This window comes from Serinus canaria, chromosome 4 (genome assembly GCF_022539315.1).
Source record: "Serinus canaria isolate serCan28SL12 chromosome 4, serCan2020, whole genome shotgun sequence".
NCBI lineage: Eukaryota > Metazoa > Chordata > Aves > Passeriformes > Fringillidae > Serinus > Serinus canaria.
Window position 1 is genome coordinate 14,408,369 of NC_066317.1, and position 14,308 is coordinate 14,422,676.

The 14,308-nt window shown below is 43.6% G+C and overlaps 1 protein-coding gene across 2 annotated transcripts in view; it reads left to right on the forward strand.

Annotated features, from left to right (window-relative positions):
- The first annotated feature begins 2,323 nt into the window (after nucleotides 1-2,323).
- The window catches only part of SLC10A7 (solute carrier family 10 member 7), a 141,383-nt gene continuing 129,398 nt past the window's right edge, over nucleotides 2,324-14,308 (forward strand). The window contains exons 1-4 of one of the 2 annotated variants that reach the window (XM_050973901.1): nucleotides 2,341-2,597; nucleotides 6,011-6,093; nucleotides 9,904-10,040; nucleotides 14,208-14,283. In XM_050973901.1, coding sequence (XP_050829858.1) covers nucleotides 2,498-2,597; nucleotides 6,011-6,093; nucleotides 9,904-10,040; nucleotides 14,208-14,283 — 396 coding nt within the window. In that variant the 5' untranslated portion in view covers nucleotides 2,341-2,497. Of the gene's footprint in view, nucleotides 2,598-6,010; nucleotides 6,094-9,903; nucleotides 10,041-14,207; nucleotides 14,284-14,308 lie in introns of those variants that run through there. The other variant, XM_030239423.2, reaches the window with a different exon arrangement.

The following is a 14,308-nucleotide window of genomic DNA, read 5'->3' on the forward strand; positions in this document are numbered from 1 at the left end:
TGCTCCTTTTGGGGGGAAATTGAGAAGCACCTTCTAGAGCCTAGGACTGAACCTAGGACTAACCTTTGCCAATTAGATTTGCTGTGAGCAAATATCTGAAATGTGTTGGCAAAATTAACTGGAATTAACTTGAACACTAAACAAGATTAGAAATTTATTATTAGTATCCACCTGCAAGAGTGAGCGGCAGAATTACTACCATGAAAAAAGTAAGATGCAAAAGCAGGGTGAGGCTGCTGTCTTTATTGCACAATTGAATTTTATTGCCAGACTGAGCATTCTCCTTACCTGCCCCTTCTTTGCATCCTTCTGTAGCTTCTGCAGGAATTGATACTGCAGCATTTTCATTCACTATGAAATGCAGCTGCTTCTAACTTCTGAGTCCATAACTTTTAACCTAACAGATTATTTATTATATTTTTTCCTGAATTATGCTGGATCTGCTCCTGCCTTCTAGCCTTGCTAGCACAGTGTGAGGCCTCTGCATCTTGCAACTCATCAGCCTGGCTGGAACCACTAGGAACTGGGTGAAAATTCTCCTTGCCATCTCTGTTAGGAGCTCCAGAACTGTGTACAAATTCACAAGAAAGCTACCAGGGAAACCATGAATATCTCCATGGTCTCCTGTTATGTTCAGAGTAGAGGGCCTGTGCCCTTGCTGGTGTGCTTTCAGAGCCACACAGGAAAAGGTGTGCATGCTCTGGTCCATGAATGGTGCAGATGTCCTGGAACTAGGGCCACCTGTGAGTGAGTACCCACAGAGAGATTTAATATAGTTTATATGATAAACATTGACTGCACAACTTCATCTGATTTATCTCTCCTGTGCAGCAATCAAATCCTCCAAGTAATCAAATCTTACACTCATTCTAATCACAGCTTGCTCTAGATGAACACATTATGCATTTATTTTCTTCCAAAACAGCCAACCTGCAGTGGTTGCACAGGACAAGTGCAGTGAGGTTTTGCCATCCGTCTCTCCCTCCTGAGAAGGGAGCAAGGTTCAAGATGTACTCCAGTAAACTTTGGTAAAGCAGTGAAATGTACAATCAATTTAAACCTCCCAATTTGGATCTGCTTGCGGGTGGGAGAAGGCACTTTCCCTCCCATATCCAAAACATTTCGGCTCTGATGTATCCCTGCTTACACAAGTAAACCTCCCAGGTTCACGCAGAAATATACACATCTTGGAGATCAGCTGAGCTTTCAGCTATAAACATTTCTTTCCTTGGTAGCAGAAAGCCGTGGCAGGGCTATTCCTTAAAGTCTGAATACATCGGCAGAGACTGTGGAGGATGAAACTTGCCCGAAATGTTCGGGAATCGCGCAGCAGAGCTGCCGTGCGTGGGAGAGCCCTGCGGGAGGGGGCAGCGCCGGCGGGAGCCCCTGGCAGCCAGAGCTGCTCCTGCTTTATCATCGCCCTGTCCCTGGACTTGGAGCGCGGGGGCCGTGGCCGGGCAGGATGATGAATCCATCGGGGAAGCGCCGCAAGAGGGGAATAGGGAATGGAAGGTGCAGGTGGAGCACCAGGATGAGGTTTTTGGATACCAGGTTTTAATGGAAGTGGTTCTAGCACTGAGGCAAATCAAGGAACCGCCCGCCGCTGGGAAGTGGCTGGCCCGGCTCGGGCGATGCTGTCGCCATGTCGCGACAGGGGCGCTGAACAGGTGCCTTTGGGTCTGCTCAGAACGGACAGGCAGGCGCTCAGTGGGAACTCCCGGGCGATCCCGATCCACGTGTCCCCGGCGGCGGCGGCGCAGCGCCGTCCTGGGACGCAGCGCGTCCGCGGGCGGGAGCGCGCACCGGTAACAGGTGCGTGAGGGGCCGGCCCCCTCCCGCCCGGCGCTCCTGGCCCCCGCGGCTGCGGGGAGCGCCGCTGTCGGTGGCTGCGCCGCTGTCGGTGGCTGCCCCGCCGGCCCCGGCCCGCGCCCGCCCTCACGGAGCGATCCCGGATCCCGCCCCGGCGCTTCCCTGCTCGCGCCCGCCCCCCGCGCGTCAAGCGCCGGCCGTCACGCGGGCGTTGTAATGCACCAAAATAGCGCGCACCCCGCGCTGCGCCCGCCCTGCCGCGACCGCCCGGCCCCGCGCCCGCTCGCCCTGCCGGCTCCGTGCCCGCGCTCTCCCCGACCCGCCCAGAGACGGCAGCCACGAAGCTGTCCCGTTCCCGCCACCGCCACCAGCGGTGTCCGCCTTAGCAGGGGATGAGGGGCGCCGGCGGCCGGAGCAGGCGGGGAGCCGCAGTCGCGCATAGCCGGGCGGGCGGGCGGGCGGCAGAGCGGGACTGCGCGCCTATTAGGAAGTGCGTGGTAGCGATGGCGGCGGTGGGTGAGACCTTTCCCGTCAGCGGATCCGGCTGGCCCTGCCGGCGGGCGGTGGGGCCGCGCCCCGCCCCGCTCCCGCTGCAGCCCCGAGCAGCCGAGCGGCACCGGACCGAGCCCGGCCGAACCGGACCCAGCGGCGCCGGGCGGAGACGATCCGCGCCGCGCCGAGCAGCGCCATGGGGCTGCTGGAGCGGCTGCGGAAGGAGTGGTTCATCCTCGGCATCGTGCTGGTCATCGCTGTGGCGCGGCTGGAGCCCGGAGTCGGCGTCAAAGGCGGTGAGTGAGGGCTTGAGTGCGGGCGCCGTGCCCCGGCAGCCCCGCGGGGGCACCGGGACTTTGGCAACTCTCGGTGGCCGCGCTGCCCCCGCTCCCCGTCCCGGCCGTGCGGGGTCCCTGCCCTCCGTCGGCTCCTCTTCTTCCCTGCTGCCAGCCCCTGCTCCTCGGGAACCCGGGAACGGCTCCCGCGTGTGTTCCCGTGCCTTCGTTCGGCACCGTACCAGTGGCTGGAGGAGCGTCCTGCTCTTTTGGGATTAGGAGTGATGGAAGCCAAGCGGTGACTGGCTCGGAATGTGCTCCTGTTCAACTAAGTCAGAACTTCCAGAGCTGTGGGCATGAAGTCCCGGCAGCTCAGGGTGTGGATTGCTGCCGGCTGGGAGCTTGCCCGGAGGTGTAGCCGAAGAAGTGTTGTGGTGAACTCTCAGGTGCTGTGTTTCGGCCGGACCTTTTCTTTCGCTTTATAGTAGAACATTTGTATTTTAAAGTTTTGGAAATTTTTTCCTCTCTTTGTTATTCCTTCTTGCTTCCTCATGGAAGGTGGGGGAAAACAGGGAAACTGATCCTGTGGGAAGTGGTGGTGTAAACAATGCGTAGACGGGGCAAAGCAGATCTGTCCCTTGCAAAGCAGGGAGGGCTGGTATGTGTCCCGGAACCAGGGCTGATGAAATAGCCACTGTTATTTAAACATAAACAGTGTATCTTTAAGTATAAACGCTGGGGGTGTATCCTGTTCAGTTTCCATTGGAACTTCAGCTCCAGACGTTCGCAGATTTCAAGAATGAATTAAATGTTGTGTTTCTTCTTCCTAATTGTTCTCTGACGGCTTGAGAAAAGGGATGTAGAACACTTCAGTAGAATTCCTCTAGCAGTTCCATGTTATGTGAGAGGAGGAAGAATCTATGTGTGCTTTTATAGGCAGAGGGTTTAGTTTTTTTAAATTTTTTTTTTTTCTTAACAGAGCTGAAGTTTGAGGATAGACAGCTTCTCACTGAGGAGCCAAACTTTTCCCGCCTCTTAGGTTCTGAGAAAAAAAGAAAGTGATTAAAAAAAAGATTAAAAAAATATGGCTCTGAACACATGCTGTGGCAACTAAGGCTCCGGTACTTCATGGAGTTCAGGGCAGGCAAATTCCTGTTGTGCAAGGATCCCTTCTAACATCGGTGTGCTGTTCTGCGTGGGTGAATAGAACCCACGTGGAGCTTCTTGCAGGATGCGTGCTGTGTTTTCCACAGACCTTAGAGACCACTTGAAATTGATAGTATCAGGTGTTTTGTCCCTTTCTGCTTTGAGTGCCGTGCTAATTGTTAGCAGTCGTGTGGGAGGTCCTTTTAACTAGAACAGGAGATAATTGTTCCTCGGCTCACTTCCTGCATGGAAGCGCTATGATGGAGCACTTCATTAAATTATCCTGCTGCAAAGAGATGTCAAGCTTTGACACTTTATTGTTCCTGGGACAACTTGCTTGAAAAATCTTGGAAGCGTTGATTGAAAGTAGTGAGCACATGTTCCCCGTAGTGGTATCCCCTCCTCTGAAACTGTGGGATCTTGGTGCTCTGAGGAAGAAAAATATTTCTTTTTAAAAGCAGAAAGAGGAGAGGGGTGGGAAGCATCAACACATGAAAAAACCTTAGTTTGTCATCTTCCAGCTGACAAAACCATGCACGGTAATTTGCAGGGCTTTAGTGAATGGTATGGATGGTCCAGCATCCATACCCATGGAAGATTGTGCCATAAATAACAAAGATTTGTGGTGTTGTCACCTTCATGACATAAGCCAAGCCATTTTTTTGTGTTTTTCTGTTTGATAAATGAGACCATTTAGTTCCTTTGTGAAAAGAATTTTTCTGTTGTGGCCAGAGTTCCCTGTGCTTCTCGAGTGCATGGTTGCTCTGGTGGTAGAGGCTTCTCCTGGGAGGAGGAGTTCAGGTAGCCCAGTGAAAAAAACAGAAAAAATTGAGCCTTGGAAGAACCTCTGTTTTAGCCAGATTAATCCACTGCCTGTCTGCTGTATGTGCATGTACATAGAGACTTTAATCTTCTAAAGGATTAGAAAAAAGAGGTAATTGTGTCTGTAAAATATAGTTTTCTGTAGAGCTATATATATATTGATATAATCTTTTGGGTTGTTTTCCCCCATCTATTCAGTTAACATGACATAATTTTGCAACTAGTCGTGTGCTTTGTTGCAACTGTAACTCTTGCATTTCCTGTCTTATTTTTACCTTAGTCTTCATGTATGTAGCTTGGTTTGGTTTTTTTGGTTATTTGTTTGGGGGTTTTGTTTGTTTGTTTTGGTGTTTTCTTGTGTTTGGCATGCACAGTTTTAGTGTCTTGTCAGCAGAGTTCTCTCTGAGAGTAGGATTTGTGTTGAGATGAAAATTTGACTTGTACAATCAAGTCCCTCTGATTTAAGGACCATTGACCTTACTCCAGTGTGCCCATCAATGTATCATTCATCCAGGGGAGCAGAAAGGTTCCTCTCTTCTGCAGTGGTGAGTCAAGGCTGCCTTGTTTGCTGCTGCAGTTTTGCTCAGGACAGCTTAGGGTCACTTGTAGAGTGAGGATATTACTTTGGTCCTAAGTAGACTGCTAATATTTTCTTTCTAATGTAATATCTGGTTGAATGCTCATGAAAGAATGAGCACATATATTTTATGCCTGGTGGCCTCTGAAGGCAAAGTGTATTAAGAGAATTTGTCATTTTTATAGGAGTGTAAAAAAGACTGTATTTTAATCTCCCTGAAAAAAGTATATAAATATATACAAATGTAAGCCTTTAATACAGAGGAACCCCTGGTAGTGCAGGCATCTGCCCTTGCTGCTCTCACTGCAGCAGTGTCTGAAATGTGTTATTGTGGGCCTGGAATGAACCATTTTGAACCATTTTCTGTTGTGAGGGCAATAGCACAGGATTGTATTGCCCCGAGGAAATCATTGCAAGGTGTGATTTGGGCTCTTCTGTGCAGGCAGCCAGACAGGTTGTGTTGAAGGGAAAGAAGTGAGGGGTAGCTGTGTGAGGGATGTCAATGGCCCTGTGAAGGTACCAGCTAATATTGGAATGTATGGTTTGAGTTTGCTAATGCTGTAGGGATAATCTGATGGCAGAACTGTGAAAGGCTCCCCATTTTCAAATTTCCAGAATTTGCCTGTGAGTTTCCAGTGGCCTCTAATCATGGAAGTCAAATTTATATGATGACCTAACTCACTCAGCACTCACTGGTTTACTTTTTTTAAAAAATGAAAAGCATGCTTTCTGTAACTTGATAGAAATGCCATTCTTTTTATTAGAGCCTTTACTGATTAGACTTTCTCCAGGCATTAAAGTATTCTCATTTACATCTCTGATATAGTATATGCATATCATTTTCTCTTTGACTATAACTCACTTTGTTCTCTATGTCTGTATTTTTTAGGACCCCTGAAACCAGAAATTACCATAACTTACATTGCTGTTTCAGCTATATTCTTTAACAGTGGACTCTCCTTAAAAACTGAGGTACTGTAATTTCTCATTGCTTCATTCCTGTTATGGTCTAAAAAATTTCGTCTTCCTTTGAAATCAGATTTGAATGTAATTGGAATGGTGGTGGTACTGGGAAGATGCTTAGCAAGAGAGGATAAATATTAGGTGTTTAAGGAATAACCCTCTTTAATTTCAGAACGTGCTTCACAAGGTAATAAAGATGATGAGAGGGATAGTGTGAATAAATGTCACCCATCCACAAAGGGTGGGTGGTTTGTCTCTGCACAGCTTTAACTAAATGGAAGGGATGAGCACAATTTGGAGACTGGATCTACACCCTGATTGTGGCCCAAACCCAAATCAGGGTGAGATGCAGCTGTTCACTGCTGGATTGATGGGAACAAAGACCTGGTGGCTTTAAGTTACCTTGTTTGTTAGGGCCAGGGCAGCAGCTAGGATCAGCACAAAAGGGTTCCTATGTAGATATAAGGGCAAAGTCTTGGCAATGTTTTCCCATAGGATTTTGTTGTGTTCAGGTGGATTTGAGGTACCTACACTCTGGTGCATATCACAGGCACTGAGATTTAAAATTTTGTGTCACATGTTATTCAAAGAGGAACAGTCTTCTAGGATTCAGAAGAGATGAAGGGGCATGTAAAGGAATCACGGAGAAAGGAGATGATGGCTATGTGCCCAGAGAAGGAGCAGCCAGAGCTGAAATGAAACACTGCACATCTCTGCTAGTCTAGTTTTCTGATTCCTTTGTGCTGTTGACTAACAGGGAATGCTATTCATAAGTTGCATGATGCTAATGCCTGAAAGAATAATCACAATTTTGTCCAGTTATCTCTTTCTTGGTGGACTGGGATTTGAGTGAGCACTGTGCATTCAACAACAAAGACAAGTCTCTCTGCCTGTGTCATGGTTATAGTAGTGAACTTTCATCTTCTCAACTTCAATGGAAATAAGCTGTGGAGGGGCACTCTCTCCCACAGAGAAGAGAACTCAAAACACAAACCTGAGTAGTAATAGAGTGGAGTTTTCCTCTTTCAGGCTTAGGAATCTTTGCAGCAGAGAAAAAAAATGTGAATTTTTTTTCCCTTTCCCTAGTTTGCATCCTTGAAATCTTGTATTTGTAAAGCAGCTGTGAGAAATCAGTAGCATTGTCAAAGTCTTGATTAGATTCTCCATGCTAGTTTACATCTGACTTCTTCCAGTTAAGGTGATGTGGCTGACAGTTTTCTGGGCAATGTGTCATGTCTTACTTTGAACTTACATAACTTTTTTCCATGTATGGTGTTAAAGCAATATATTGATGTAAATGAAGCTTTTAGAGGAGCTGATTTTTATGTTCAGGTAGCTGATCTCAGATTGCTTTGGGAGCAGCAGTTAGGGCTGGTGCTGTTATCCAGCTTCATGAATAAGCTTGGCTTTTCCTGAATTTCTGCCATGGGGGTAGAAGCCAGAAGAAGAAAATAAATTCACATTGTAGCTTGTGCTATTACTTTCTAAAGTGTATGTTAAAAAAATCCTATATGTGTTAGGTGGCCAGGTTATGTTTTTATTAAAATAGTTTGAGGCATGCTTTAGTTGTTTAAGGCACAACCTAAAGCTGGTATTATTACTCAATATGCCTTTCTATTGGATTGCAAAGTATATGGTTTCTGCTTTTGGCTTTATTTGTTCTTGACTTGCATATCAGCTGTTCTACCTTAGATAATGCATTAGTTAGATGGAAACTAGAATTTGGTATACTTTATGACAGGATGAAAAGTTTGTAAGTGTTAACAGAGGCCGTCTGATAAAACTGACAAAATTAGAAATAACTGATGCTCTTTTAAGGTTACACTTCTAGTCTAATCTGCTGTGTAAGTGCATGCTCAAAAAATTTTACTAGTGTGTTCAGAAAGCATTTTACAGAATAATTGGCAACATTCAAGGAGAGCCTGTCTGTGCATGGCCTTGTTACACTTTCAGAACCAGAGGTGACCAAGGTCCTCTTACATTTGTGGAAATACTCAGTGTTCTCTGACAAGAACATTTCATTCCACCTTAATATAATGCTATTTCAGTTTGCAGTGACTGGATAGGTTGCTCTTTTAAAGCAAATACCTCCCATAGGGCCCCAGAAATTAAATCACATACTTGAGTTATCCATTTCAACGAGGAATTTGGCAAGCCACTGAAAACACTGTTTGTTCTGTGTGGGTATTTGCTCAGAGGAGTCCAGCTGTGACTATCAGAAGAGTGCCTGGATGGCAACAGGGACCCACACCAGCCAGGGAGAGGCTGGGATAGGTTCCCTAAAGAGTCTGAAATACTGGGGAAGACAAGGTAATCTGTTCTGTCTGGTGTGCAGAAAGAGAGTCATAACTAGCAGCTTCCAGCAACTTCTCTGAGGTGGCAGATGTATTTTTGGATGAGCCCTTGTAAATTGTTTAAGAGGGTGAAGGCTGTTTGCCTCAGCGTTTATGCTGTGATCATCCAGTCTAAAGCATATTATTATAATAATGACTATCCTAAATTAATGTTACTATTCTCACAGGCAGTCACTGGAGACATTTTCAAGACTGGTAATTTAGATCTGCAAAGTTTTGTTCCATCAATACAGCATTCCTCCATGCAGTAGGTTGGCTGTGTTGTATCACCTTCCTTGATCCCTGGAAGTTACAATGAGGCTTTCCTTCAGTCTTGAGTTTTGGTTTTAGAAGTGTTCTTAAGAGCCTCTGGTTTTGAAACATTTTCCAATTGAAACAATATGAAATTAGAAGGGCACTTCTTTATGTGAGATATAGATAGATATATTTAATGCATCTGTAGTGTCAGCTGGAGGATCCCAGCAAATTAGATTTTGAATAAGAGTTCCATCAGTTCTTTTGCATTGTTTCCTTGAAGAGTGCAAGTTACTGTGAGAGAAAGGAAGGGGAATTTTTATTCTCAGTCTGCAAGTTTTGAAATGAATTGAAATGTGCAAGGCTCTTTCGTTGTACTGAAAAACCTGTGTAGAAGGTCCTTGAAGTGCCTGAAAAGGCAGAAACAGAGAGACATGGAGCTAGCTGAAGGGGTTTTTTTTTCTTTAAGGGTACTTGACCACCTCTCTGGAGTGCTCTGACACTATTTAAAATTAAGTTTTTTGTTGTTGTTTTCTGAGTCTCCAGTGGTATTTTAGACTTTATTTCTCTGAAATTTATGGCCTAACAGTTTTTATCTTGTCATGGTCTTGGTATTCTTTCCTTTATTATTCTTCATCAGCCTTTTTTTTTTTTCCTCTAAATTTCCTTTTGATACCATAAATAATAATCAAAGCCTGCTACTTTGCTTTTAGGGAAAAAATATCAAACATAAAAAAAAAAACCCCAACACCACAAATGAATGGTTGGTGATACAAACATCCATAAACATCCTTTTCTTTTTTTTAATAGTATAAATGAGAATCACTGTTTGGGGCTCTCTTTAGACAGAGGAACCTGAAATCATGTGCTCACTACAAGTTTTCATGATTCTTGATATCAAAAGTCAGTAAAGTAAACAGCCATCAGTGCAGTTAACACAGGTTTTGAAGGCATGACAAAGTGCTAAGGCTGCCTGCTGAAAAGCTGCTGTTCTGAGAGCTACACTATTATTGAAGTGCTGGACAATTCTTGTGGAAAAATGCCCAGGAGCAGACAGCTTTTATGTTGTCTGGATGTACTTCATTATTAAAGAGATCAGATGATCCCTAAAGGTGACTTTTTGACATGCACTCCTTTTGTATGATAAAGCTAGTCCTAGTTTTAAAAGCACAAACGTGATCTTACCTCAGCTGTTATGACTGCAACTTCCTCTCTTCTTTTTCTTTTGCAGGAGCTGACAAGTGCTTTGATGCATGTGAAACTACACCTTTTTGTCCAGATTTTTACACTTGTGTTCTTCCCAACAGCAATATGGGTCTTTCTTCAGCTGTTATCAATCACACCTATAAATGAATGGCTTTTAAAAGGGTATGTTTAAGTATAATGGGGTGAAATTTATTTGTAGCTGTCATCTTAAGGGGCTATGCTTATCCTGCAATTGGTGTTTTGTTGTATTGTGAACAGATTTTGCTGGTTGTTTCTTGTGCTTCAGCACTTTGCTGTTGAAAACAAAGTACATGGACAAGATTATCCCTTCAGGAACCTCGTCTCATTTTCAGAAAGTCTGGACAGTCTTATATTTAGGGAGGCTGCAACAGGTTAGCTTTCTTTTTCAAAAAACACAGCTGAAGTGGTGTGTTGGGTCTCAAGGAAGGTGGGGAGGAAAGAAAAGGAATGCTGAAGGAAAAGCATAAGTTAGTGAATAAATATTGTGTATGCCACGTACTGGTATTCTGTTTTTAAGTAGTTTGTGTTGAGAATTTCTTGCATGGGTTCAGTATCTGCTTCCAGCTAAATTATGGGGAAAAAAAGGATTAAAGTTTTTGTAGGACAAGAACTTTGTGATGAGCAGAAACTAAGTTACCATGAAAGCAGTGTGTTTTAAATCTTGCCAATGTGCAAAGCTGCCTGGATGTTGTACTAGGGATAGATACTATGTAAAAAAAGTTAAAAGGTTTTTTTTTTTTTTTAATGGGAGTCAATACTTTGTGCCATGCAGGTATACTGGAATCTTTGTTTGAATGTTAAAAAATCAATTATTTCAGAAAACTACTGCAAGAATCCCCATTGCTTCTTACTGCTTGGTGAAACATTGCTTGGGGAGTTCCTTGTCTTCAAAGTTTAATGAAAAAGCTGCTCATATTTATGTTTCTAGAAGGCCTAAACCTAAAAGAGCATTTCATTTTGTTTGTAAGAGGCTTCTCCTCATGCTCCATCAAGTGTGAATTGGTCCAAATCATAGTGAAAAGGTGACATTGAGCATCAAATTAAAAGTTAACACTTTTTTTTCTTAACTGTGTTAGTAAAGCAAGGAAATAACAATATTGATATATGATGTTCATTTGTATTTAGCTCTTTGTAGTAAAGGGTATTCTTTAATATAAAATAATTGTGAAGTTTTTTTTCTCAGCTAGGAGAAATATGTGGTAGTCCACAATAGCCAAAATTCCTTCCTAATCCTTTCTGAAGTGCAAGGTGAAAGATTTTTGTGGGGTTTTTGGTTCCATGAAGCATGTCTCATTCCTTCTTTGCCATGAGTCTTACGTCCCTTTGGTTCTTAGTACTTGAGTGACATCATCTGTTGCATGCATGAGTATAATTATATATATATATGCATGCACACTTGTAAAACTGTTTGCAACACTTGGGATGTATGTATTTTTGTAAAGAAAATAAATACTTGTGCATTTATCTCTCTAAATGTGGAGCCTAAACCAGGCTCATTTGTTATGAGGGTGTGTCTGTGTCTTACTAGTGAGCTGCTGTACTTCTGTATGCTTCAAGCTGCCTTTCAAGCCCTTGTTCCTTGAATACAGCTTCTGATTTGGCTTTTTTATCTCTTAGTGCCTGTTGTATTGAGGCTTCGTTGAAAGAATTACCAGACTGAGGAGTTTAATTAAGGTGGTTTGGTTGTTTTTTTATTTTTAAGAGTGCTTTTTTGAGAAATACTGCTGTTTAGGACATGCTCAGAGCAGCAGCCACTGTGCTGGGAGCTGTACAGGGTGATGCAGGTGCAGAAGATACTGAGCTCTGTCCTAATTTAGAATAACACATTTCAAAGCAGGTCCCTGTGTGTGTGTGAGGAGCTGATGTGAGGGACTGTGCTGTGGCAGCTCTGTGTAAACAAAAGTCCATCCTAATGCCCCACAGCTGTAGTTTTTATTACCTTAGAAATACTCAAGTACCTAAGGAAAACAGGGAAGGGAGCAAGACAGGTTTCAGCAAGGTTGCTTCCTTATCACGCATTTATCACAGCATGTGGTGGAGGCTGGTTGATAGCCCTTAAAAAGGCCTGGAAAAACAGGCATATGCTCCCAAGGGCATGAAGCACCCTTTGGCAGGGTGTCTCCCCTGGGCACTGCAGTTCTCCACTGCTCCCTGCAGAAGTTATGCCTGAAGGGCACAGCCCACAGAACCTTTTCCATGTTGCTTCAGGATGCATGGTAGATTCTCCCATCCTCTCCAATGGCCTGTTTTGCTGTGTTATTTGAGAGGCAGATTTGGGTGGTATTAGCTTTTCACCTGTGTTTCTACAGCTGAGTGGGATTCTTTTCTTCCCCCCTCCTCTGTCTGGGATAATATTAGGAGGTTTTTTGCTTTGCAATTCTTTTGAAATTTATAAAATAGAGGAGAAACTGGCATCCTCCCAAGCATCTTATAAGTTAATTTTTTTGTTAGCTGACCAGGTTTTGCATTGACAACATCTATTTGAAAAGAAGCATGAAGCAGGTTATTAATTAATGCACAGATTCACCTCTTCTCCACTTTTAGCATGTAGCATTTGCAGTGCAGGTGGTGAGGTATGAGATACAAAGGTTGGGTATAAGGCATGACTTTGGAGCTTTCACATCTAAAACACGTGGCTTCAGACCCTGCTGCTCAGTTGTCTGTAGTGATATCAGCAGAACAGTAAGTGTCTGGCCCCTGATTTAAGTGCTCATAGGATGGCCTGATCCAATGGGATGTATGAGTTGATTGGTTTTTATCTCTAGTAGTCTGTTGGCCATTAGAGAAATCTGTTTATATATTGGTAGAATTGTGTGGTTGATAGAAACTGAAAAAAAACGTTTACAGGTGCATGTTTCAATACACTCAATTAAGTGTCCATTTAGTGTGTACCAAGATTTTTTTGGATTAATATTACTTGATAGGAATTTTTATTTTTAATCCCAAATGTGTTATTTTCAATTTGAGAGGGTTAACAGAGATTGTATGATTAAATATTTCCCTTAAAGTATGGAAAATCCCTGCCAGCTGAGATGAATGCTCTTGCAAGCATTTTGTACCTCTCTGGATTACTCTGAATTTAATCCACTCCTTATTAGAGGAGGTGAGAAGTTTGAGGAACTGGCTGCCATGGAGGAGAGATAACAGTATCACAGTGTAGGAGATGGACATTAGGATTGCCATGTCTTTGTCTGCTGTATATTTTCCTTTAAGTTTCCAAAGTTTTCTGCACGGTTTCTTTTTCCTGTATTTCTTTTCAATGTGAGCTTATTCTGCCATGTGCTGACAACTCTCTGCTGCCATAGTTTATTTCACTGTAAACTTGCTCTGTGCTTCCAAGGTGGTGCTTGGCACCTCGTGGTTGGATTTATATCATGCTTACATTGGTTGCCTCTTTCCTCTCCCACAGAGTCTGTAGCTGACAAAGGGAATGCTGTCATTGTCACTTACCTGTTTCTTCTCTTTAAGCTTTTTGTATATTTGCAGAATATCAATTGCACTGTAATGTGCACCCTGGTGCCTGGATTTAATACTTCTGTTTGCTGCAGCTTTTTGACACTGCCTTTCTCAGGGGTTCTACTGACACGGTTACAAATGCAAAGTAGTTCACCACTAGTAATTGATTGTTCTGAATTAGAATCTCAAGCTCTGATACTTGAAAACATATGTAGATTCCACACTTTTGGGGATTTTGCAATCTATTTTATTCCATGCATTACTGTTCCTTCCAAGTCAACACAGTTTTTCTTCAGAAGCCCTATTTTACTTAGCCCCAGATTTAATTGTAATTTATTCTGATGTGATTTTGTGGACTGTCTTTGAAAACAAAGGAGAGCTCACCACTTTTTTCTTACTTTGCAACAGCATTTACTGTGCACTTCAATAACTTTGCTGCACAAACAATGCTAAGAAGTGAGAATAGTAATAGGGTATCTTGGATTTCTAAAGTGTAAGAGAAAGCTGTTGATGCTTTGATGGCAGTCAGGTGACTTTGTGTGTGATAGATGTATGGAGACCTTTGTGAATGAGAGCTGCAGTACTACAGATGGGGAAGTGGAGTCACAGAGAGGTTAAGTGTTTGTGCTTTTTGCATGGTGACATGACTCTCACCATGCTGACTGGTGAGAGATGGCATAGAAATGCTGCTAGCAGGAGTGCCTCTCCTGGTGCAGGGCTGTCACCGATTGGAAATTGGTTGCACTGCACAGGTGAGAAGAATTTCTACTTGGCTATTTGGTATTTTAAGGCAACAGGTTGCTTAGTGTTTGCCTCCTGTAAGGAATGTAACATTCTTTTTGTTGTTTTCAGCTTGCAGACAGTGGGCTGCATGCCACCTCCTGTGTCTTCTGCTGTAATTTTAACCAAAGCTGTTGGTGGGAATGAGGTGAGTTTGCTCTTTGGCTATTTTA